The following is a 27,101-nucleotide window of genomic DNA, read 5'->3' as shown; positions in this document are numbered from 1 at the left end:
TACAAATACTTTATTGACAATGAGTGTGTATGTCATACTTTTGATGAAATTGCTAAGTCATGAGAACATAAACCAGGTTTGTTTAAGTTTGACAGCTTACATTTGCAAAATGACACTGAGAAACTGTAATGCATATATAGAATCCAAAGTGCATATCCTCATTCCTTTTTATTTTTTCCATATACACATTACACTATACATAAATAATTGCATTGTAAAAATGACTCAGGTATTTACAAGTATAATATATTTTATATAATATATAAATTTTATATTAAATCTAGATAGTTTACAACTCGTGTGAGTCTGTGTTTGTGTGCTATCTGTGGTTGTTGAATGCCTCGCCAGCGGACACAACCTCCCATGGCCGACCTGGAAGACCCTCAACAGACTGCGAGTAGAGCAGGGGAGGCACAAAGCACTGTTGAAGGCATGAAACTCCCTCACAGAGGACATGTGTGGCTGTGGAGCAGTACAGACAATTCCCCAACTTCTGGAATGCCACAATGCCCCCCAGTGAAGCCCCCAGAGCCTGTCTGAGCCGACCCCATCAGCTGCATCCTGCGCCAGACACTGGCAAACGACGTCTAAGATTGCAAAGGACTCGACGAAGACGATCTGTGGTTGTTGAGGAGCACCTCCAGCCAGCAAGGACAGGAGGTGATGAACTGTCTGGAGTAACAGGGGCCCCATCCTTTAGCAAAACTGATACGAACACTGTGGGGGTCCCAGGGCCCCTCCAGGCTGTCGGGCTTCACGCTGTGCTGTGCCATCCAGCTAGAGTGCTCATAGTCAAACACCTTGAGGGAGAATCCTGGCATCACCCTCTTGACACTCAGCCCCCGAGTGTTGGGTGGATCCAGAGTAGGTGAGTGAACAAACACTGGGTGTTGGCTGCGATTGTAGACCCACACTCCATCTGGCTCTTGGCTGAGCATGATACCGTAACCGATTTTACTGCGAATCTGTTGTACACTGCTGCTGCTATTCCCTCCATGTCCGTGGCTGTGATGTCCGTGGCTGCCCGGGTCATCCCGGCGGCTGTGGTAGGCATTGGCGTGGAGCTGGCCGAGTGAGAGTCCAGTGCCCTGAGGTAGGTCATAGAAGATGTTGAGCGAGGACTCGTGGGCTGGATAAAGGCGACCTACGCGTGTGCGCTGCTCCCAGTAGGCCACACTGCACCAGTGAGAGCGATGTCCAGCAGAAGTTGAGGAGCCGAGGGAGGTACCAGTGTCTGAGGGGAAGAACAGAGGTGGGCGAGTTAATATTAGAAGGGCTATTGAAATTATTGTGTAATATAACATCCAACAGGGGCTTGTGTTCAAGTACACATCAGCAAAGGTTGGGGACCAGCTAAATGTTTGCGCAGACATCATCTGATGGCTAGAAAGATCATAATTTCAGTCGATGATGATAATATACAAGGACACTGTTGTTTCTCTCCCAGTCGCTGTTTCAATCATTAGTTATACATCATCGTGTTTCAAAGGTACGTATTGTTCCTTGAAGAGAGAAAACAAGTGTCGTACGCTCTGGATCCATGTGCATTTTTAAAACTACAGTATGATAAAGTTTCAGCCCTCAAACCTTTTAAAAATTCAACAATAGAGACTGAGAACCTAGACAGACAACAATAGAGACTGATGTTGTATTGGCCACGCCCTGTCGCACATGATTGTGATAAGACAAATAACCTCTGGCAAATGGGCGGGGGGAAAAAATATACGAGACCTTGAGAAAATTACACTTTGAAATATTCAGTGACAGGACAAAATACAAACATTGATATATGACGCATGCAATGATTTAAATTGCTTAGCATCCAAACATTATCAAAGAGACAGACTTGTATAATTTTCTAAAAGATGTTAAAAAAGTTGCACTTTCACTGTAAATGAGCCTCATGAAGATCTTTAAATACTAATATAAGAGTTTCTTCGTTCAAATTAATATTGATCTTTGCATACTGGTTGATGGTTGTTTGGTTGGTCGGTCGGTCGTACTTAAAACACATTTTTAAGTAACTTTGTAGCAGGTTGGGTTTTAAGTCAGAACGGATCAGATTTATGCCATGAGTCATAAAAGGGCAGATCCTTTTTTTTCCCCCACTTTTTTTATCAATGTCAGATTTATTTTGTATCAATATTTTCACTAACTTCTCAGGTATAATGCATGGATGAGGATAAGAAAAAAATCAATTATGTTTTGGAGGTTGAAATAGTTGCAAATAAAAATCTTTACCCACTGGCTTTAAAGGTTTGTTTGTTACAAATCCAAACTGTGTTCACAGAGGCCTGAGCTGATTGAATTGGGGGGGGACTGTGAGGCCTCGGCGGCGCTGAGTGCCAATATTCATGTATTTCCTCACTCATCTGTGTGTTTTGAAAAGGTGCCAACTCTGAGCAGCCCACTTCCTCCATCCTCTCCCTGTGTAACACTCCTTCAGGTTGAGCGTTAAAGAGGAGGTGGAGAGCATGAGAGAGAAGAATTGGGATGAGGGGGGAGCATTCAGCTCTCTGTCAGTCTAGCACAAGACCCTGAACCCTTGACCCCCCCCAGTCCTCATGCTATCAGCTCACATTAACTCCCACACAGAGTGATGCCATTATTTTGCTCCAGAGACTCCACTGACACAGAGGATTTGAAGACCCATGCGCCCATGCCCCCACTTCTTTAATATTCTAGGGTGCCCCCCCCCCCATTGACCAGAGGCCAGACTGGCCGTGCCCTTTCCCCCATTAACAAACTGCATTTGTGTGAAACCAGGACCAACATTGGGCTAGGTGTGCTATGTTTGCACAGCAGCCATTTTTATTTTGGGTAGATGGGGTAAAGGCGGTAGTGGTGGAACGCAGAGCTGGGAAGAGGGGGGAAAGACGTGTGTGTGTGTGTGTGTGTGTGTGCGTGCGTGTGTGTGTGTGTGTGTGTGTGTGAGTGTGTGTGTGTGTGTACAGAAATGCACGCACAAACACACACCAAAGATGATGAGATAGGGCCTCACAAGCACATGTACACACACAAATTGGGTCTTCTGATGCAAACAGTATGACTATAACACACACACACACACACACACACACACACACACACACACACACACATACCAGCACACACAAAATTGCACTTCTCATCTGAGGCCCACGTGTGTCATTAGTGAATTCCAGGCTGGCAACTCCTGCGGTCTGGAGTTTTTACAGCTCTCCAATAAGAGAGCAGGCTCAGCAAGGTCGCCCTCTTCTCTCACTTTATCTATTTCTACCTCCCTCTCTCTCTTACGCACACACACACACACATGCGTGCACGCAAACACACAAACACATATACACAAACACACAATCCCTTTTACAAGCCATGCTCTTCCCTGTAATAAGGCAACACAAACATGTCTGGGGAAACACAGCGAGACTTTATAAGCTCACCATCAAATTAATTACCACGAAATAAAACAAACTGGGACTTTTCAGAATGTTATACTTTAATTTCTATCACATAATGAATGACGCTGCAAATTAAATAGAATTAAATCCAAGCTTTTAAGTTCCGTTTTCAAAGCTTAGATAAAATTTTGTAGACAAACAGACGAAAACTCAAGAAAATGATAAGATCAGGAACATACACGGAAAACTAAAGCTGCTCTCCATCTCTATTTACCTTCTAGGTCATGGTTTTACTATTAAATTAAAAGTCAGACAATTTATCTACATCCTGAAATCTGGGTTTGATATTATTTGTTCAGTCTGTCTTATTTTGCTTCATTTAAGCCTATTAAAATGTTAAATTGAGCTATATTGACTTTTGTTTCGTTTTAATAATCCAATGTCTTATTTTAAGGTGTTCAAATTCAATATGCAAATAAATTCTCATTCCCTTTACATGATTCCTATTTTAAAGTCACTATTCAATATATACTAGGATGTGTTTCTCTTTTGTAAATTTAATTCACCAGCTAACATTTTCTTATTAATTATACTACATTCCTGTTGAAAGCATGAGTCTTTACTTCTGTTATATTTCTATGATGTGTCGTTTTCATTTTCTACCTCACAAGACCTTCATGGATGCAGGAAAGAGTCCAGATAGACTAGAATAGTAATCAAAAGGCTTAAGACCTGTTGAGCATGAAGGAGAACATTCCTCCACATTCGACACGAGTACAATGGTGTTCTGTATGATTGACAGGAGATGATATGCTTTTCACCAGTGTTTGACAGCGCGAGTGGTACCGCATGTCATGTTTAATGTTTCTGGCACAGTCCTTAGTGTCATCATACACAGCCTGGCTGCCATCCAACTGAAGGTATGAGCCTGTGTGAGAATCAAGAAGGAGTGCGGGGAACGAGGGACGTAGAGGAAGGAGCAGGCGGTGGGGGATGTCAACCCACTTCTTCAGTGGAATTTTTAAAGAAGGGTTCAAACTGGAGGTTATCACTGTGTTTATGTTCAAGTGGAGGAGGTTGAAGAACTGTGTGAACGTGCATGCCTGCATCTGTATGTGACGGCTGGCAGCAATTACAGTGTTCTGCAAACGTTTAAGTCAACCACCATTTAAAGACTCTGTTTACCAATTAGATAAGTAGCCTTTGTTATTTCATTTCAAAATCACTGTCTCTTAATGCCAATCTGGTGGAAACGCCTGCTGCACTTCACAGATGTTTCATCAGAGGCCAAACAGAGGTGGGAAGATTTAAAGCAAACAATATCCTGCAGTTAAATAATGAATACACAACTTAAACATGTGGACTAGTTTTCCATTTGGACTGATCAAAAGCAGCAGACGTCAAAGTTTAAGGGTCAGACAATCAGTTTATTCCCTGCTATTCACAGTGAAACCTGGACTTCAAACATACATGTTTCCTCTGGTACTTCCTCCTTCTTCTTCCGCCTCCTGTCAAAACTGACCAGACACAGGATCAGTTAAAGCATTCTAGGAAACCCTGTATTTGCTTTCTTCCTGGGAACTTGATGAGAGGACTGATGCCAGTCCTAAGTATGCACTAGAATGTGTAGTTAGAGTTAGCAGATGGTTGGCTTATGAAACTAATACAAAGACTGGAGAGAGAGGAACTTTTAAAATGTCGCTGATGGGTTGTCACAAAAAACACCGGACTCATTTCCCACACACTCTGGTCAAAGGAAAAGACATGGGGCGGCAAAAAAAATCCATGAAATTGTGGCGTGGATTCAGGTAAAATCCCTTTTTTTTTTAAAAACTTAAATAGTTGAGAAACTATTTAAAACTACTTACTTCCACAAAGCCTTTGGGGGGTGTAGGGATTGGTGATGATATGTACTCTACTGCCGTTCTAGTTCCACTTTTTCTTTCCAACAATTACAACCAAGTACCAAATGGGTGTGTTTTACCATTTAGGATGTTTGTTTGTTTTTGTTTCTATGGTTACAAGTTGAACTGAGGCTCTCTTTCTCTCTGTGAGCTGGATTTGAGTCAGATGAGGGTTTCTAGGAAATAATTTGAAAACTGTTCAATATTTTTTTCACAAAGCTTTATTTACCCGTCCAACGCAAAATGATGCCTGTAAATATACTGTATTTCGTGAGTTCTACACATTTTTTAACAGCATTTAAAAACTTTTTCGCAGTTATGCACTTAACAATGACTGCAGTTGACGACATAAATCACTTCTTTTGCGTCTGTCTTCACTGACATGCCGCTGTCATGAGGGAATCATGCTTGTCCAGCTTCAGCAGCACTCCTAGCTGGATTTGAACCTATGGACAGAACTGGACGAGCAGTGTCCCCCATCTCAAGTCTTGATACAAAATGAAGCAAAAGCCCGTACGACTGTAGCTCCACATTTAACAAATCATGAATGAAATGAATGAATGATTTACTCACATAATTATCTGGTCTAAATGGAAAATAAACCCATTTATTAAATTGTACAACTTGCTTTGAATGCCCTAGAGGACTTGTCCAGACCGTTGGAGACTTCCTCCCCTGGTTAACCTTAACTTGCACAGAAAGGAAGAATTCTCAAGGCAAAAGGGGGGAAGTACAGGAGGAAAATAGAGAGACTTGGTGAAAGAAGGAGCAAGAAAATGAAAGGCAGGGAACCTGCCAAGCATAACCAGCATCAATCCACGTAAAAAATGAAGAGAGAGAGAGAGACTGTGAGAAAGAGAGGGAGGGAGAGAGGGAGACCCTTGTCTTTCATCCAGCGCCAAGGATTAGATTCCCCTCCAGTTATTAGACTCTTCCACTGTGCTGAAAGAAGTGGGTATGTCTGGTAGAGGGAGGAGGGTAGGGAGTGTTGGCAGGGGGTGGCAGAGAAACGATAGAGGAGGATAGAGTTCAGTTAATGGCCATTGTCTTCCAGGAGATGCTTTGTTTTGATTTATCTTTCACAAATACATTCACAAGATTCTAAAAAAGTTACAAATGAATTTTGAAAAAGGAGAAAGAAAAAAAAAAGAAAACACCCCTCCCTGCTACAAATGGTAGATTCTGTGTTGTTTGAGACAACTATCATTACAGGACAACTTCAATCCAGCAAGCCACATTTAAGCTGGCGTCTCGACTATCTCTGCCATCAGAGGGCTGTGTTATCACCAGACATGGGCTTTACAGTTGAACACACACACACACACACACACACACACACACACACACACACACACACACACACACACACACACACACACACTCCTTCCGTCTCTTTTTTCCACAGTGAAGCGGATGATGCAGTCCATATAACACAAGAAATACAATTCCACAACATCGCTCCATTATCTCACAGAAACAGCCAACTAAACTCCCTGAACCTGCACTGCAGCTGAACCACAGGAAAGTTACTGTGTCCCGGTAAAATTCCTAGGACGATGTGTTTGGAGGCAGTTTAGAAAACTCCTCAAACAGGAAGAGAGAAAGTGACCAGTTTCCTGCATTTCTGCTGTTACTTCAAAGTGCCAGAAAGCGCGAGCCAAGGAACATTTCAGGTTTTGCATTAATCATTGCATCCTGGACAAAACTGCTGGAATGCTGTATATCAAGAAACAAGATATCGACTTCACTTTGTCCCTGTGTACAGAAAAACACTAGAATAATCATAATCTAACTGAGGTCCAAATGCTGTTCCAGGACGACAGGCTGCTGGTTCTTAATTCATACTGACGATGGCTGTTTTGAGTTTCTTGAAAGCTGGAAATTACAGCGGGTTTCAAGTGATGTTACTTGTTAGTCGTATCCTGAAATAATCATACACCAATGTTGAGTAGTGAGCATCTATTTTCCATTAATGCTACATATTAAGTCTTCATGGCGGCCGACACAAAGATGAAACTGTAAATATTGTTTGTTTGTGGCACCAGGACCCATGAATGCCCTGCGTCTGTCTTGTCTTCATGCAGTGGGTTTATAAAGCCGTAAAAGCTGGGTGACATTATTTTCCTGAAACTCGTTTAGTGTCAGCATTACCAACGGTAGAATTTCAGTTAGACTGCATGAGGAGGGTGGGACTCATTTTTAAATTACAGTCCTTCAGTCGGATGTCACAGCGGAAAGGATTTATTGTTCTGTATGTCGAAATTTTTTGTTCGTTGTAACGTCACTGTCAAAGCAGACCGATTGCTGTGCACTCCTGCCATTCCTTGTATAATCACGTGCATTTGGACATTTGCACTCCAAAAAGTTTGCACTAGAAATATCTCTGCAAGAAGAGAAAAACGTAATCAGATGAATACTTTTAATAAAATGAACACTGGTCTGTTGGTCTTGACCTTTCATATGTTCAGTAACACCTGGCTCCTGTTTTCAATAGGTATAGAAAAGGCTTGTCGACCTCCAGAGAAAACAACTACTGATGAATCAGGAAGTGCTGCAAAGGAGATTTAAATCAAACTGAACTGAGACACTTCACTGCATGATGGAGGAAGATCTCACTCATGATTGGAAGAAAAAAAGATGATGTGAACGCGATTAGAGAGCAGAAACACGCAGAGCTCTACAGACAAGACTTCCCTCCCAACACATTCTTGGACAGGCCTTCTTCCTCAACACTTCCTCCCCCTCCCCCCCTTCAACCAGTCACAGGGGTCACATTCACAACTCTCCCACTGGAACTCATGTTGTCTGAATCCAGCGCCTTATCTCCTCGCAGCATAAACTCACTGATTGGTGGAACTGATCACTTTGTGTCAAATTCTTTTGACTATTTTAGGGAGAATTATTTGAAATTCTCCAGGAGTCTGTTCAAAACGTGTTGGTTTAGAACAGGCTTAAAATGATCAACACCATAACAATGAAAATCAAATGAAGTGACATCTCCTGATTTAATCTAATCAAGTGAATTTCCAGAATCGATAAGGCAAACACGTTAGCATAAAGTCGCTTATCACCTCCATTTCAATCAGGCATCCACCCTACTTTTAGCGATACTTTGGTCTCTGAGAAGAATCAGGCTCTCCAAGCTGCTCGACTATGTTTACTGGCTAGTCACTAAATCTGGGTGTCATTTATGAGCTGGTTTCTGAATCGGTCATTATTCTGCAGAAAACTGTGACCTGGCTCAGTTTAGAAACATCCCAGTGAGAATGAGATCCAAAAAGTTAAGTTATGGGCAGTGAAACCTAAACAATGAGCTGAAAGAAGCTGCTGATGAGGGGAACCTCTGGGTGTGATTTTAGGATCCGTTGCTACTAGCAGCCTCCAGTGATTGTTCACAACGTGATAGTTGACAGTCTGACTGTTTGCATTCAAGACCTGTTTGTGATCACAATTGTATTCCAACATTTTGTAAGCACACAGCACTTGACTGCTTCCAATCAATCACAAACATTAAAATAGTATTAATTTTAACAGCTCTTCTTCTTTTCCTTTTGGCTTTTCTCTTCAGGGGTCGCCACAGCAAATCAGTTGCCTCCATCCAACCCTGTCTTCTGAATCCTCTTCTCTCACACCAACTACCTTCATGTCCTCTTTCACTACATCCATAAACCTCATCTTTGGTCTTCCTCTAGGCCTCCTGCCTGGCAGTTCAAAACTCAGCATCCTTCTACCAATATATTCACTATCTCTCCTCTGGACATGTCCAAACCATCTCAGTCTGGCCTCTCTGACTTTATCTCCAAAACCTCTAACATGTGCTGTTCCTCTGATGTACTCATTCCTGATCCTATCCATCCTGGTCACTCCAGGACAAACCTCCACCTCTCTAGCTTCTCCTCCACCTGTTCCCTGCTCTCACTACAGATCACAATGTCATCTGCAAACATCATAGTCCATGGAGGTTCCTGTCTAACCTCGTCTGTCAGCCTGTCCATCACCATAGTGAACAAGAAGGGGCTCAGAGCTGATCCCTGATGCAGTCCCACCTTGAACTCCTCTGTCACACCTACAGCACACCTCACCACTGTCTTACAGTCCTCATACATGTCCTGCACCGTTCTAACATACTTCTCTGTCACTCCAGACTTCCTCATACAATACCACAGTTCCTCTCTGGACACCCTGTCGTAAGCTTTCTCCAGATCTACAAAAACACAATGCAGCTCCCTCTGGCCTTCTCTGTACTTCTCTATCAACATCCTCAAAGCAAATACTGCATCTGTAGTACTCTTTTTTGTCATGAAACCATACTGCTACTCACAAATGCTCACTTCTGCCCTAAGTCTAGCTTCCACTAATCTTTCCCATAACTTCATTGTATGGCTCATCAGCTTTATTCCTCTGTAGTTGCCACAACTCTGCACATCTCCCTTGTTCTTAAAAATGGGCACCAGCACACTTCTCCCCCATTCCTCAGGCATCTTCTCACTATCTAAGATCCTGTTGAACAACCCAGTCAGAAACTCTACTGCCACCTCTCCTAGACACTTCCATACCTCTACAGGTATATCATCAGGACCGACTGCCTTTCTACGCTTCATCCTCTTCAATGCCCTCCTCAGTTGATTCTGACTGATCTTTGCTACTTCCTGGCCCACAACAGTCACCTCTTCTAGTCTTTGTTCTCTCTCATTTTCGACGTTCATCAACTCGTCAAAGTACTATTTCCATCTTCCCATCACACTACTGGCACCTGTCAATAGACTTCCATCCCTATCCTTAATCACCCTAACCTGCTGCACGTCCTTCCCATTTCTGAAGTCTGCACCAATGATAACTCACCTCTAGGTATGCTCTGCATCACTTCACCAAAGTCCACCCAGAATTTCTCCTTCTCCTCAAGCTCACATTCTACCTGTGGAGCATACCCACATAGCACCCGACGCCCACGGGTATCCACCCTCACCCGCCCTCACCCAGCAGATCACCCGCTTCGGGGAAGCTAACAGGAAACGGACCAGTTGCAGGCAGCTCACCGTCATACAGCGGGTTCGGTACGGAGGCCGGGCGGATCCGCAAAGCGGATGCCTTGCGAATCTGCCCTTCTCAGTTGTTTCGGGGATGCACACAGAAGCCGGGCCGGTTAAGTGCAGCGTAACCGGGCAGTTGCCATTGCGTGCAGTGTTGTGGTTTATACACAAGGCGGAGCACTACTGACTTCCTCCATCGAAGGTACACAGGTAATTTAGAGAAGGTGCCGTTGATGAGCAGCAGGTGTGTGTGAACAAGGAGACGCAAACACTTTGTTGATCATGTGCGTGAAAGTTATCTCACATAGCACCCGAAGGCAGATCCGACCTTAACATGGGCAGTTCCGCCTCGGCGGCTCACTCATTTGGGGAAGCGCACAGGAAACGGCCCGATTGCGGGCAGCGCACTGTCATACAGCGGACTCGCTACGGATGCCAGGCGGATCTGCAGAGTGGATGCCCCTACCAATATAGCACCTGATACCGATGATGATGAGCTGATCGATGATGAGCTCCAACACACCTGATCCTCATTCAAATGATCAGGTGTGTTGGAGCGGGGAGACGTCTATCCGGGGGGCGTGCCCCTGTGACGAAAACCGGCTATATCCTGACATACAAGAGCTCCACGTCGAAGAGGCATCTATGCCTGACAGTTATAAAGTTCATAAATTTAATATTCATTCATTCACGTTCCTCGCCCAAGACGCTGACGCTAGTTCTGTGTCGGACCGGGACATGCAGGGGTTCCGTGATTGGTCAATACATTATGAGCCTGGATAACCGCATTACCTATGCACCTTTCTCCGCCCACAGACGCAGGATGAGGACGAAGCTGAGCAAGGTAAATTCTTTAAGTAGACAACACTCAAATATAACTAATATGTACTTTCGTCTTACTGGCAAAATTACATTCATCATAGATGTTAAGCATAAGTATGTGACGCTCTTAAATTTGGTACTACCTGTTGTGAGCGGAAGCAGTTCTGTTGTATGTGTATATAAATGTGATGGGCTTGATAGGTCTAGTGTGGCATGATTACTGTGCGAGTGTTCAGGTGACGCAGCAGGCGCATGTCCAATAAAGAAAATAGATATACCGTATTGGCCCGAATATAAGAGTGTTTTTTCTGAAAAAGTGGGGGTCGTCTTACATTCGGGGTCTAGACATTATACCCATTCACAACGCTAGATAGCGCCAGATATTGTTAAAACGAATGCTGAACCTAACCCCCGAGGCCAAAGCAAACCCCTGTCACGAAGAAGAAAAATAAAAATAGCGGTAAGAAAGAAAAGAGGTGTGATAACAGAAAATAGAGAAACGTAGCGAGAAAATGTTATTTACAGTTCAAAAACCAGAAGCCATTCATTTACAATTGTGATTGCACTTTAGTTTACATATTTAAATGTTCAGATATTAAGATGTGATACAGTTTTCGCATGATTTGAATGAGGCAAAATAACATGCTTTTTCTCGAATATATTGTTATAATCATTTGTTTGGTGTACTGTAATTATTTTCAGTATAAAAATTAAATTTGGTGTTAAAAAAGTCTTTTTTCAAACTTGAGTCTTGAATAAGAGGGGGTCGTCTTATAATCAGGGTCGTCTTATATCCAGGCCAACATGGTATACTCCACTCCGCTTATAATTCCTCCTGCGCAAGTCGGATATCGTAACGATAAAGGCCACTTGTTTTGTTGTTTCTGAAATGTTCAATTATGGTAAGTTAGGCTTGCTAACAGTACAGACTTACGTCAGACTTACGGCTGTTACGTCATTTGGTCATTCATCAGCCGCTACAAGAGAAAATTAGAACATGTTTTCAGCATGTTTTCAGATACTTGTTAAACCAACAAGTATCTGGCTCTAGATTTAAATTCACTCTTCCAACAAGAGATTTGCTGAGTTTTGTCAACAATGCAAATGGGGGCTAATGTCAGGCAGCAAACGGTCGCTTGATAAGCCAATGGTTATACACATCTTTTTAAAACATTACAACTGGTGTCTGAGTTCATGGAATTTTGTGTGAAAATGTGTTTGTATGATTTCAGATGCTGTAAAAGAGACACCACTGCGTTGGGACTGAAGACATAATCAGACGTGCGATTTGCTGGTTCAGCCTCGCAGCTGACAGGGAACTCCAGAGGCGTCCTGGTTCTTCAGATGAGGACCCACCAGTTCCAAGTTAAAGCAATGTTGGTATGTTTGGTTTTCATGTCTTCCTATCATGATTATCAATCATATTCTTTTGTAATTGATTTCCCAGAGAGACGTGGCAGTAAAATGCTTTGGATACAATTCATGGTTGCGTTTCATTTTTCCATTTCCAGTATTAATAAGGACAGACTGGTTAAGGGAAGTATTCAAGCTTTTTCAGAACAACGTTGATGTTGGATATTTTTGTTGCTAGTTACGGCCAAATGAGCCATTTTGAATTAAGGATCTGGGCGGTTCTGGGGTGTAGTGAAAAGGCTATCTGGGTACCCGCTAACAACATTGACCAGTGATGAGTCTAGCTTCAGACTCATCACTCTATCTGACACTCTTTTTACCTCCAGGACATTCCTAGCAAACTCCTCCTTCAAGATAACTCCTACTCCAATTCTCTTCCTATCTACACCATGATGGAACAACTTGAACCCTGCTCCTAAACTTCTAGCCTTGCTACCTTTCCACCTGGTCTCCTGGACACACAGTATGTCTACCTTCCTCCTCTACATCATGTCAACCAACTCTCTACCTTTTCCTGTCATAGTTCCAACATTCAACGTCCCTACTCTTAGTCCTATACTCTTGGCGCTCCTCTTCTCTCTTTACAGGCACACTTTCCTCCTCTCCTTCTTCGACCAACAGTAGTCTAATATCCACCGGAGCCCTGTAGGGCAACAGCGCCGATGGCGGTCGTTGTTAACCCGGGCCTCGACCGATGTGGTATGGAAGTCATAGGTTTGATTATATTGATATTAATTTCAACAGCTGCAGTGCCTAAATGATAGCTTGTCTTAAATTGTCAAGATTTAAATCAAATGCAGAAAACTTGTGACGTCATTTCAGAATGGACCAGGATCGCCAAAAACACAAATCGTTCTTGCAGTCATCTTAAAGCCACCTTGTGGTCGGCCTGAGCTTTTAATTACTAGACTAGTGTAGGAGCTCACGTAGAGCTGTGTGAGATACGCTGGAGGAGCCCCGCTTTGCCTCACAATGTTACAACAAAACTTAACAGTCAGCATCTTTTTAGGAGATTGAATTATGAGATTATGGCAGAAGTGGAATCCATGACACACAAACAGTAGCTCAGGAAAGAGATGAACATTGGTCAATGGCCATTTATCTCTCTGTCTGTCCATCTGTCTATCTGTCTCTCATTCATCTACAGCTCTGTACACAAGTCTGATAGTGAACTTTGCCAATCACAGATGTGATTGCTTAGCACCCCCCCCCCACACACACACACACACACGCACAGAATATATATATATCGCCTAAAAACTCCTGAAAATGTCGCCTCCCTCCAACATTTTTCAGTATTAACTCAGTGTTTCAATCAGAGCTCACAGCACAGCCAACAGTTTCCAACATTTCATAGAGCCGGAGCCTGTCGACATCTGCAAAGAATCTTTAGGTTCAGCAGCATGGCAGGATTCCATTAAAAGCCAAATTGCGGGTTGGCAAAAACTCTGAGGGAACAACGGAAAGCCACAACCAGTCCTGTAATTTAAACCTTATTTTAAATTGTGATGGCCTGACAACATGGACTGAGAGAGAAAAGAGGAACATAGACTGAGAAAAACAGGAAAAGAGACAGAATGAGAGTGAAAATCTAAAATATACAACAAACAGACGAGGTTACAGGAGTAGACGTTAAGTTAACAGTGAGAAAACGTGGATAAAGAACCAGAAGGAAAAGAGGAAGGTGATGTCAGGTAATCTATACTTTATTATCAGGTTTTTAGGTTCAGCACTTCCTGAATCCATAAACGTGACAGTGAATTATGTGCTCAAAATGAAATACCTGAACATATTTCATTGAGCTACATACCTAACACTGATGAAACTAAAGGAATTAGACAAAAGGTGACAAAAAGATGTCCTAAAATGTGAAGAACAGTAAAGTATAAGTACGTTAACAGAATGTATGGATCACCCACTGCGCAGACACACACACACACACACACTCACACACACACACACACACACAACTCGTTCACACAAGTGATGACTGAAAGGGCACAAAAACAAATATTGACATTTTGAATGACTCAATATTTATTTATGGTCAAAATATCTTAATTCAGAATTTTAAATTAAAAACAATGACAGTGTGACAAATGACTAATTCCGTCTACATGTGCACAGTTCAGCGCTTGTGGACCGAACATCACACAAAACATGGGTCACTTGACACGTCACTGATCAGCCTTTGTGATCAAAACCTAACGGACAGGCTCTGAAGAGTTAGTGCTTATTTTGTTCTATTTATCTCAGACTTGGCCAAAAATATCAAATGTGCTCAGGGTGCAGATTTCAGACTGTAACGACCTTATTTGAGGCATCATTAATTCTGGTTTTCTACTGGTCGATAAGATGAGAAGAGACCGAAGTGGTAACCTCTAACTACTGATTATACAGAGGTGTTAAAGTTCTCAAAGGCTGATTAATAAATTATAAGGGAGGATTTGTGAGATGAATCTTTGCAGATAAATCACTCTTTATGTCTCATCCTCTAATATTTAATTCAATTGAAGCATATTCAATTCACAATTACACAGAACTACCAATCAATTTTAATTCTTGTAGCTGTTCTTAAAATATATGTATATGTATATGTATATGTTTAAGCATGTGTATTTGTATATGTTTATATATGTTTATGTGTATATTCCTTCAATGTTTCTCCATTTCATAGTTCTTTTTAACTTTTGCTGTTTGTTCTTCAGACAAAAAAGCAGCTTTGGGCCATGTAGTGAAACACATTTGCTTCTCATTTTGTAAAAAAAAAGGGATCTAACTCTGATCTTCTTCCTGTCCTTCGAATTGGGACACAAAGGATTTTTGGTTAATGTGGTTTGACGGTTGACGATCACATTGTTTCTGGATTTAAATAGCGGCAGACATTTTCGACATCAGACCGAGACCACGACCTTTCCATAAACCTTAACCAAGTGTACTTGTTGCCTAAGCGTGGCCCTAAAAAGTTTAATAATGCTGGAGTCAGCGTGAGAATCAGTGGGGACATTTGGGGGAAATAATTCAGATAGGTTGCCATTGAACATTTCGCTGATGCATTTAGTCGTTGCCTTGTTCCGACTTGCCAGCCGTGAACAGGAAACACAAAAGATTTCCTTCAAATTGCATTTGCTGTTGCAAATGATTTAATTGTACTTTCTAAGAAGAGGAGTTGTTTAACAGTGTTAATGTTCTGGTATTCAGTCCAAAATGTGAAAACATTCAAAAACCAACTGAAGGAAAAAAAAAAAAGTTGACATGAAAGAGCTGGGCGCTGCGGCCTCAGCTGCGTGCCTCGCTAGCAGCGAGAAAGAGCCATGGTGGAAAATATTTGAGGAAAAGGCAAATGGTTAATGGGCCAGCTCTTGATGTTGAATTCCAGAGTCTAATGTGTCTCAGTCAGGCATAAGAGCAAGTGTTGTACGCGTGCCAGCAAACAGGCTGAAGGTTCAGGTCACTGAGAGGACCCGTCCAGACTTAAACAGATAGATTCTCTCTCAGCGCACTACTCCGTGTGTTTACTTCGAGGCTTTGTATTACTTTTGACAGCTCTGGTGTTTTTCAGTTTTTATTAGTTAATGCAGAAAAACCCTGTCAGCCCTGGAGAGCTTCACACACCCTCTGAACTAAACTCACTAAAACTCAAACTCTTAAAACTGTCTCCCAAACTTCCAAGAATGTCGGTTCACCTCCGTGCTTCTTAAGCATTAACAGCGATATGTTCAAACATGTATCAGATGTCACTCTCCAGAGTCGGACCCCCCACCCCATCCCCCTCCCGCCTCATTCACTGTGAGACCCTACTCCCCCTCACCTTCCCTATTTCCCAACATTCCTGGGCCGTGCCCCATCAGTCAAAGGGCCGATTCATGGGGTTAATATGGCAGCAAGTGCAGACAGAGTCTTGAGACAGGATGTGTGGTTGATACCTTACTCTGCTTAGGCAAACAAGACACCAAAATATGATTACAAGGGGCAGAGGTGAGACTTGTCTTGTCTTACCGCGGTACATCCAATCCACATGAGTGTCCACTCATTGCTTTATTTGTGTCCAAATCCAAAGCACAGAAACAAGGTGGACTGATGATTGACAGCACAATGATGTCATGAGGTAAACTGTGAGGCTTTGCCTCCCAGTACCTCAAATCAGAAAGCTGTCTGATGCATATTTGTCAGAACAATGAGAAAATTCCAGAAAACTAAAAAGATTAAAAGTCTTCAGTCACGCCAGTAAATCCAGATGACACAAAATGTGTGGTGTTGATCAAAACAGTTCAGAAAAGCTACAGGGCTCAATGGTAAGAGCCTTAAGTCTGAGGTCTGTAGTCTGTTAGGAAGGTTAAAAAACATGCAAACAACAGTGAGCACATGAAAATAGAAATGCTAATCTGCTTTAATGTCACTGTGGCAAGTCTTGAATGTAGGTTTGATTTTTGAGTGAATAAATAAAAGGGTCCTGTTTCCAGTCTTTTACCCCAATAACTCTTCACTAGAGATGTGAATCCACTGCTGTAAATATGACGCGTTACAAAAGTGGTCCTCTGAATTTCTCTTTTAAAAGTTTTCCTGTATTTGTTAAAAAAAAATAAATCATCATTAAATACTTTGAAAATAAATATGTCTGCTCGATAGTCTGAGCAGAAGCGTAAACACAGAGCTGGTTTAAAGTCGTTTAATTCTGCAGTGAGTTTTGGTCACCAGGTCTCCTTGTGATGACATAAAAACTTGACAATATACTCCTTGTTTGTCTGGAAGAGGCAATTATTGGACGAGTTAATCAAATCATGCTCAAATCGGTTTCCTTTTTCTAAGACGAGTCTGGCGTGTGTTGTAGTTGTTGTTGTTCACTGCTGGTGTTCCATTTATTACTGTACATTAATGACATCACAATCTCATTGTTAGTGTTCCATGCAATAAAAGATTTCTACAGGAGTGGACAGGGTTCTGTCACTGCATCCACACTTTACTTAATGCAGAGCTATTTGTATTGAGGTGAGCGTAACATCCAACGTCAGTACATGTGCATGACTGGAAAAAAGTAAAACAGAATGAGTTGTGCACACTGTTAGGCTCCCGGAAATATTTTTATTCTCTCTTTATAAAAGAAACATGTTTCTGGGATCCCAACAGCGTGCAGACTTCACTTTAAAGGAACAACCATGTACACGCTTTGGATAAGGACAATGATTTGATTCTTAGTGAGGATGTCTGACTGAAAGGTTTGTGGGGGCTGTAGTCACTGCTGGAGGCAGTCGTGTAAGATGACTTATGGCTTATTTATTCTTCTTTACGTTCGACAAAGAAAACCTTGCACACATTGTCTCTGTCAATGTCCACACAGTTCCTTTGTGCTTTACGCTGGCCTGGCGCCACGAGATGACAGCTGATTTGACTATAACAAAATTGAAGTAGAGGAGGTTGTGATGATGTGCTTGCAAATACAAATGGGAAAACTGGAAGCAACAATGTTATGCTGTGGGATGTGAAGCCATTAAATATATTGAGATAAATAGAGGGAAGTTTTTCATTTCATTATTTTCTTCTTTATTGTATCTTAATACGGCTTCACAGTCAAAACAGAAGTACTACTACTGTTTCATCCTTACATGTAAGATCTCAAAAAATAACACAATGAGCACAATGAATAAAGAGATTGGAGGAAAAGTTTCAACCTTCCATCTTTAACGTTTCGTATAAATTAACATCTAGCTTGCCACAAACTGCGGGCTTACAGCTGTGATACTAACTGAATCAGTGGAATGTCATAATGCGGTTCAGGCTGATTGAAGCTATTTTGGACTTAATGCAATAAAATATGTTTCTCCTTGTTTTACATAATAATTGTGTCAATAAATGAAAGCCGCTTGTTGGTCATTATTGAATTTCATGATAAAATTCTCCAAAATGCAGATTATTCTGTTACTGGCACTGATCAGGTTTATGAGACAGTGAAAAATTGAATTTGTAGCTTTAGTAATTTGTGTTTTGCCACAGGATGAATAATATTAAACATATAAGATCCAGAGAAGAGCTTCGTCATAAGGATTTTAAGGGATAAATGTAGTTTTTGTTCTATAATTACAAATACAAGGAAAAAACAGGGACATTGCCTTCCTCCAACAAATTGCGTGATCTGTGTTTGCGTGTGCATTGTGTGTTTTCCTGATATAACCCCTATGTAAGTACTCTGAGACGATCTTATCACCAAGTCAGAAAGAAAATTCCTCTCTTTTTTCCCTCAGTCTGTCTGTCACACACAAACTCAGACACACACAACACACACATGCACGCACACACATACTGACAATAAGTAGATGAATGGCATGTTTTGTTGCAGTCACACAGGGACGGTCAGAGTAGATATAAGAACTTCCAGGAGAAATCTCTCCTCTTATTCAGAGCCGGGCTGTTTGTTGAGGTTTAAAGGGAACGTTAACTGATTGAATGATAAAAGCGGTAAGGGCAAAGGTATGTATGGGCCACACCCTGTCCCGGCCTTTCTGTTTTTTGTTTTGTTTTGTTTTGTCAAACCAGGGTACACAGCTGGTTTAAAGGGAATAAAAAGATGTTGAAGTGCTGTGTCACGTTTTCAATGCTTGAATTTGTTGAAAAGAAAACATCACAGTCTTTAGAGGATATTCCAAAGGATTACCTGCCTAGAAAAAATGTATTTACTCTCTAACTGACATCAGGATATTTTTAAGCTAGAGGCAATTCTTTGATACGAGCTTCATGTTAACTTATTTCCTGTGAGGATTCTTCTAATCTACAAAAGAACAAAAGCTACATGCAGATTTGTTGGCTGCCTCTGTTTAGTCGAATGTCTCCTACTCATGCTCTTGGCCCGCGCTGCAGGCCTCGGCTCCAGCGTTCTGGTGTGGGGGCAGGGGATCAGAGACCACACACGCACACACGCACACACACACACACACGCACACACACACACACACACATACAACACAAAACTTGCTGTATAAAACTGATCTGTTTCTTTTATAACCAGGCAGACAATGGGACCTTTTCTCACTGCGGCTCAGCCAGATAAAAATCAACTGACTCCTTGATTCCACAGACAGGATTATTTTTGAACGAAGATTTTGCATGCAGAAAATTAGTTTTCTGCATGCAATAATTAGTTGGTGTGAATCAGGGTACAATTCGTTTTAAAATTAAACTGATCTGCTTGAACCACTGTGTCTCGGTGGGGAGCGCTTCACAGCAAAAAGGTCCAAGGCTTGAATCCTCCTGAAGACCTGGGACTTTCCTGGGTTGGGATTCACACAGCTTCCCCTCAGGATCTCTAGGGTTCCTCCCACCATCAAAACACACACATACTTCTTCAGGTGAATGGGTGGTTCCTCATTGAAAGTAGGTGTTAATGTGATTGTGACTCAAATGTCAGCAGGATGGGCTAAAGAACATGATGAATGTTTGAACCTTATGTCCACAGACAGGATTAGCATGATTACATGTAGAGTACTGATAAAAGTGTGTTCAAACTTCTGACTGGAATGAATTATTGATCTCCTGCCCCTAGCTGACATGAAAAACCTAAAGGGAGATATATGGTGAGGTTGCTCAGACTATAAAACATGAGTAGTGCATCCCTGGGATGCGCTTCAACAAAAATTTGTGCATCCCAACATGATGTTTACTCATCCCAGAAGTAATAACAGAATATAAAGTGAAAGTGTATGCAAAGATTGAGTTTTGCTAATACTACAATTTAAAAACTTTGCAAACTGTTATTTTTTACGATTCAATCAATAATGACGTCATAAGTGTTTAAGTAAAAAGTTTCAAAAAAAGAAAGAAATGACATATTCTAATCAAAATGTTATAGCCTGGTGGTCATTCTTAAAAAAATGTAATACAGCTTTTTTCATTTTTGCTTTTCACTCAATAGTTTTCTTTGCCTTTAATTCTTATATTCTCCTGTGGACACTACACCAAGCTAACAGCCTTTTCCACACACAATTTTTATAAGCTGTATTTACTGTGGTCTTGGGTGCTGACATCCAGCCATGTCTCACCCATTGAAACAATCGTGTCCATTGTGATAAAAATGTTCGGATTTTTGCTAGTTTTCACTTGACTTCTGCATCTTTTTCCGTACTGTCAACAGTAATATGTGTCTCTTTCTTTTCATTATTGTTTTTTATTCAGGAAAGCCCTCACTGTCACTTGGGTTTTCTCCAACTTTTGCCTCTTTTTCGGAGGCATGGTGATAATGTCCTCGCTCTGTCACTGCAGCGTGCAAAATGAGCAGACGTCATTGTCACAACCGCTTCGTCTGTTGTAGTGGGTCGCAAGGGGCTGGAGCCTATCCCAACTGAGGCGTTGGGTGGGGGAATCTCCAGGTGCAACGCCAGTGCACCGTGGAGTAACACAGAGACACAGACAAACACACGCGCACACACTCATTCTTACGGTCAATTAACCTGAAGTACATGTCTTTGGAGGTTGGAGGAAGCCAGAGAACCCAGAGAGAACCCACACAGACACGGGGAGAACATGCAAACTCCACACAGAGCAGGATTCAATCCTGTAACCGCCTTGCTGTGCAGCGACAGCACTACCCACTGCACCACCGTGCCACCCCTGGTCGATTTTAATAAGACTGAATCACGTGAGTCTCATGACGAGAGACTCGCGTGAGATCAAAACAGAATAACGATTTCTGGGTTTGAATTTTAAGTGGAGAAATGGATAAGTTGTGAATGTTTTGGTGCATGGAAGTGCATTTTTTTCCAAATATTATATTGCATCAATATTTTTTATTGTAAATATTTAAAGCTTGCTGTCTGATGATCATGCGTCCCTGTCAAAAAATGTACGTCAAAGACGCAAGGACGCGCGCAAACGAGAACACTGAGTATATTAGGTTTAACAACTTTCAGGCTTGAAAAAATTGTATTTGAATTAATAAAGGATGGATGCTTTTTAAAGTTTTTTAAAATCTGAACAGCATGCAGGAACTTTCTACCTTCACTTTGGGAAACAGAACATCCATGAAATTTAACGTAAGAAAATAAAGCATGGTGAAGTGTACTTTAGGACGACTGATGATATCAGCATGTAAAAAGCATGGCCCTTCCCCTAAACGTGTTGAATATCCACACACAAACATCAAAAACATGAACACATTAACAGTGAAGATCAGCAGAGAGACTGGACAGACTAACAAACCCAGATGAAGCCTCCCTGAGCTGCTGCTGACTCCACTTCCTCGTCCACATGAAAACTCTTCTCAGACTTCATAGGTGCCCGTCCACCTATACACGTCACACACAGGTCGAGCCTGGGGAGGCTCCAGCCAGCGGGTTTGTCGGTTTCTTCTAACGCAACAAGGACCTCTCCATCAGACCCCAACAAGTAAACAAATAAAGCTCCAGTTTCATCATCTAGAGGGGGCTGTTTCCTGTCCAAACCAGCCCCCAACCCCCTCCCCTTTCCATATATACGCACACACAAAACTCTGTGCCTCCACCTCATCAGAGCCACAAGGCTCCCCCGCCCCCAAAATGCCAGCCTCTTTCCACTGCTCAATTGCCGAGAGGAATGGAGGGATTTGAGGGAAGAAAGAGGGAAAGAGGGGGATGGGTGGTTCCACAGGCAAAGGGGATTGGGAGTATGCACGGGGATCTTATTGCAGCTTCATCCCACTGAAATATTTGACTATGGAGAAAGCATAGCGAGGGAAACAGAAAGGCTGTGCCTCACTGGCATCCAGAGAGTGAGCGATCCCAGACACCTCCACACCTCCCTGACAATCACAACACTTTTTGGTCGTCTCAACAGCATTTCAACGCAAATTTAGCTGAGTATGTAAACAGGCAGAGCAGATTCACGCACGAGTATGTGTGCAATATGCAACCCTAAAGTCTTTTCCATTTGGACTTCCAAAATTATTTACATCCAAAGTTCTTCAGGAGCTTTCAACACAATACCCCACTGAAGCAAACCCACCGCTCGTGTGTTTTCTCTGTAGTGGTGGAGTTTCTCACCTGTATAGTCTCTTGGCATCAGAGGTGGACCGGAGAGGAGGGGGGGCACAGTTTCAGTGTAAGACAGACTTGAGTCTGTAATAATAAAAAAAAAGCATGGAGGAATCCATTAAAATGAATTAATAACATTTCCAGCTGTTAAACTTTGTATAATCATGATCGCTGTTCATCAGCAGGGAAGACGAGCATAGGTCAAGTCCAACCGAGCCCACGTCTTCTTTAACACAACCGGTCTTTCCAACATAATCTACATTTCCATTCTTCCTCTGTCATTTACTGGTTTGAACTGTGGGGGGGGGGGGGTACGTTTCCAAACTCACCCAGTGGCTTGTGTTCATCTGAATGAGACAGAGAGTATGGGGGAGGAGGTGATTCTGGAAAGGCAAAAAAAAAAAATGAAGTTACAAACTGTATGGCTGTTCTTCAAAAAATGATCAGTGAAGCAAAGAGACTACTGAAGCAACCAGGCCTTACAGAGTATTTATAGGTGCATGAAAATAAATGAAAAGCGTAACCAGGGGTGTGTTCTGATAAATACTCAAATAACTTTTTAGTCATTGGGAACTCATTGTACAAAAAGTTGTCGTCAACAAACACTTGTTTTCTGTTGCCTCTAATTTATCATTAAATCTCAAATCCAAACATCCTATCTGGTTTAGAGATCAGTTTCATCCTCTGCTTCTGCTTCTTTTATCAGAGGTATTTTCATTCACACACACTGACTTGTGTGTGCACTAGTGTGCTGCTGCTGCCTTGGGTCTAAAGTGGTCATGGGTTTGTGGCCGCGGCCCCTTTAAGAGCAGAGCCAGTAATTGCCAGAGTCCTCAGTCAGATACCCAGCGAGTCAGTCTGGCGCCAGCACTATGCAAACTGTATATTATCGGCACTCCTTCACCTAAATAACAAGAGGAGGACCTCCTTGTCAGAGAAAAAAGAGCCTAAGTGCAACTTAAGAGCGACCTTCAATAGGACGAAGTGGAAAGCAGCAAAGTTTTGTACGAATCTGTAACTTCTTTGGAATGTCTAGGAATTTGGAGTAATAGTCAACTAGAGGAAAAGTAGAGTTATGAGAGTATTATACACATATATGTATTTAAAAATAGAGTGTATGCAATAAAACAAATGAAACATGTCGGACACATTTATTCTTCTTTTGATCTTTATTTGTAATCGCCTACTTAATAACATTAATTAGGCGATTACATCAGTGAGACTTTAATGACTGAAGAGAAGTGAACAACTGTATGGGTGTTTTGTGTTGGGGTTTTCTTTTTTTTGGTTGTTGTTGTGACGTTGTTTGACACCTTAATAAACAAAGGCAGTATTATTCTCAAGCTACGGGCCCCAGGCAAACAACAATTTGATTTTATTTGGAAATCCCCATTAATTTCATGCCAATTTTTAATGCTGCATGAAGGCCATCAATCTTACGGTTGTGTAAAGCTAATTCGTGCCGCCCATCACTTCCAATTAGTCCATACAAGGCCCTCCTGATTTTTTCTTTTTTTTTGGGGGGGGGGGGGTCTCTGTGTTCTCCAGGGAATTTCAGGGGCCCCTTGACGACGCGTTGATGGTTTCGTTTCATGCGTAAATGTGGCGGTTATAGTGACAGCCGCTCCCACGCAGCCGCGCGTCAGTGCCCTTACCTGGCCCCCAGAGGCGGCTGTAGTGGTAGGGGTTGCAGCACACCTTCACGCTGTCCGCGGCCCCAAAGCTCTGGCAGTGGCACAGCGTCTTGAGCCGCACTGAGAGCGGCAGGTCTCCCCAGCGGTACATCTTACACAGGAGGTACTGAGGAGAGACGAGATGCGCGCCGAGCCGCAACTCTGCGCTCGTCACCATGACGCACTCGCTGGATCCTCTGGTCTCCACCGCCGTCACCAAGGCGCCAAGAGATCTCTCCTTCAGGCTTTTTAAAAAAGCATGAGCAGTGCTCGCCAGTTCCTCCTCCAGACCCACATGCCTCGGTGCGCTCTGACAAGGAGGCCCCCGTCCATCTTTCCTCCTCGGGGCCAAGTAAGGGCTCCGAGGTCTGACATCCCATTCCCCAAACAAACAACACGTAACCGTCCTACTGTGGCCCTCCTGTCCCCCGTGGGAGCCTCTGTCCTCCGGGACGCACATGGCTCCCCGGTCATCCTCGGTCTGCTCCTCTTCATCCCTTTCCACGCTCCCCACCGTGAGTCCCGGAGCCGGGTCGGCGTGCGTCACCGACCGCAGCTCGTGTCTGTGGGGCTTTCGCGAGTGTCTGCCGCACGGAGCGTCCCGTCCAGCCTCACCTCGCCTGATTCCATCCCGCCCGTCGCTCTCGGTGATCAGACGGCTTCTCCAGAGTCGCCGTACAAGACCCGAGCGTTTGGACCTGAACATACGACAACCTAGACGGCTTTGGATGCGTCCTGTCGGCCCCGTCCGGGTCCTGGAAGATGCCACATCGATTTAGACTCGTAGCGCAGCAGCGGGGGGGTGGGCACGGTGCGCGCAACATGCGCAGCCGGTGGTCGCGGTTTTCCGTGCCCTTCGCAACATTAGAAAGTTATACTCAATCATGCGTGGCGTCCGAATGGAGCGGAGAGGAGTCCACGCAGCCGCCGCTCGGTGGCCCTCCGGGGCCAGCTCAATTAAGACACAACTTCTGGAAGCTCCTCACAAAGTCTTCAACTCCCCAACACTCCGGACACCAAACACAAAATCCACGTATCATCGCTCGACCCCCCCCCCCCCCCACTCCAGCAAGTCGGATCGATTTGCTTCAACACCAGGGGCGCATCGGACCAGACATCCAAAAGTTTCCTTTTCGAACTTTGTCAGATCCACAAGATTTCCGTCAAGTTTAAATCCTCATCACTTTAAAACCTGGATGGTGTGGGTGTGTGTGTGTGTGTATGTATGTGTGTGTGTGTGTGTGTGTGTGTGTGGTGGGTCAGTGATCCGCTGCGGGGCCAAGGGATCAGGTCCGGGTTTCAGGTCCAAACTCAGGGACGGATTCCGTGCTGAGAAGTTGTTTTAAAGAGAACTGCGCTTTCTCCGCTCTCCACTCCCCTACACGCATACAAACAGTGACGGACACACACACACACACACACACACACACACACACACACACACACACACACACACACACACGCTCCTGCTCTCACACACCAGTCAAGACGGACAGCGTGACGCCAGGCCTCCGCGCGCTGAACTTTCAAAGTAAAAGCACAAGCTGGAAAGTTTTTGCAACTATGAAGATTATCGAAAAGTACAAATGGCACAAGGGACATCATATGAGAAGATTTTAAATCTTTTATCAGTGATTGTCAATAAGTCATGTTTAAAACTTTATAATAGAGTTCTGTAAAATTTTCTGGAAATATTTTATTTTATTCTGTGACGATAACTATTTTGAAAGACAGATCTCTACGTCTACTGCGTTATTCTTCCTGCTTTACTCTCTCTCTCTCTCTCTTCCTCTCTCTCTCTCTCTTCCTCTCTCTCTCTCTCCGTCTCTCTCTCTCTCTCTCTCTCTCTGGGCCCCAGAGGAAAGCTCTGGAGCCATTGGTTGATTCCCGCCATCATGTGCCAGTCTAGACACTTTGGCGGCTGGGAGCCGCACTGATTGTTGCGCAAACACGGTTTCAAGTTTCTTAACTCTTAAAGACGCAACATCCTGCTCTGCTCTGCTCACACTGGAAACGTTCTGCAGCGTCCTGACAGCCCCAAATAATCACGAAAATAATAATCCTAATTTCAATCCACGGCAAATTACGGTGAATTATTTTCGTCATTCTGAAAAATTTTTTTAAAAATCCAAAAAAATCAAACGAGCCTTTTGTGGGCGGATACGACGTCACCTTTTCCTTTGTGGATGCAGCAGGTGAGACCTGACTGTACCTTACAGACATTCAGTAATGTTGTGGCCTACAGCAATGATGCCTTTTATTTATATATTTTAATTCATATTTGTTCTAATTAATATGCATCTTTTATAAACCGATATTTTATTATATACTGTATACCAAAATGCATCACACACTGTTAAAAAAGAACGACTATTCTCTCTCTATCTCTGTCACACACACACACGTGTATATACAGTATATATATATATATATATATATATATATATATATATATATATATATATATATATATATATATATATATAGTATGTATATATATAGTATGTATATATATATGTGTGTGTATATATATATATACATATATATATATATATACATATATATATATATATATATATATATATAAACTGAAAAAGCCTCTTGGATTAGAGGTGAACGTTTTCAAGAAACTTTCTTAAAGTCCAGTGGATTGATTTAAACAGCTTTGTGCAGTAAATGTGAACAAAGAAAAGCATGAAGCATAACTGGGGGCAAACAAGGGTTACGGTCTCCCCGGCAGCATGAAGCAGACCCCTCTGCTGATGTCTGCACCACGGTGATCACCTCCACGGTGATCACTCACAACTGATGTCAGGAGAGGTAACCCGTGTGTCGGTAGTATGTCAATTGTGTGTGTTTCACCAAGAACAGAGTCAACAAACTCTTT

General features: G+C 42.7%; 1 protein-coding gene across 1 annotated transcript; it reads right to left on the bottom strand.

Moving 5' to 3' along the window:
• Positions 1–25,606, bottom strand: LOC137598813 (mothers against decapentaplegic homolog 6-like). The gene is made up of 4 exons (XM_068319307.1): positions 24,197–25,606; positions 22,871–22,924; positions 22,551–22,625; positions 1–1,234 (listed from the first exon to the last, which is right to left on the bottom strand). Exons 1-4 carry the CDS (start codon positions 24,918–24,920, stop codon positions 588–590), a joined length of 1,500 nt encoding a protein of 499 aa, XP_068175408.1. The 5' UTR covers positions 24,921–25,606; the 3' UTR covers positions 1–587.
• Positions 25,607–27,101: the final 1,495 nt, after the last annotated feature.

This window comes from Antennarius striatus, chromosome 1, assembly GCF_040054535.1.
Source record: "Antennarius striatus isolate MH-2024 chromosome 1, ASM4005453v1, whole genome shotgun sequence".
NCBI classification, from domain to species: Eukaryota; Metazoa; Chordata; class Actinopteri; order Lophiiformes; family Antennariidae; genus Antennarius; species Antennarius striatus.
Note: the sequence above shows the minus strand (reverse complement) of the source record. Positions and strands in the feature narration are given on the sequence as shown.

Bases quoted from the DNA above. Each gene is read 5' to 3' on its own strand.
- LOC137598813 (XM_068319307.1), bottom strand. From the start codon at position 24,920: ATGTTCAGGTCCAAACGCTCGGGTCTTGTACGGCGACTCTGGAGAAGC. The intron at 22,626-22,870 runs GTGAGTTTGGAA...TTATTATTACAG, and splicing joins AGATGAACACAAGCCACTGG to ACTCAAGTCTGTCTTACACT. The intron at 1,235-22,550 runs GTGAGAAACTCC...TCTTCCCCTCAG, and splicing joins GATGCCAAGAGACTATACAG to ACACTGGTACCTCCCTCGGC.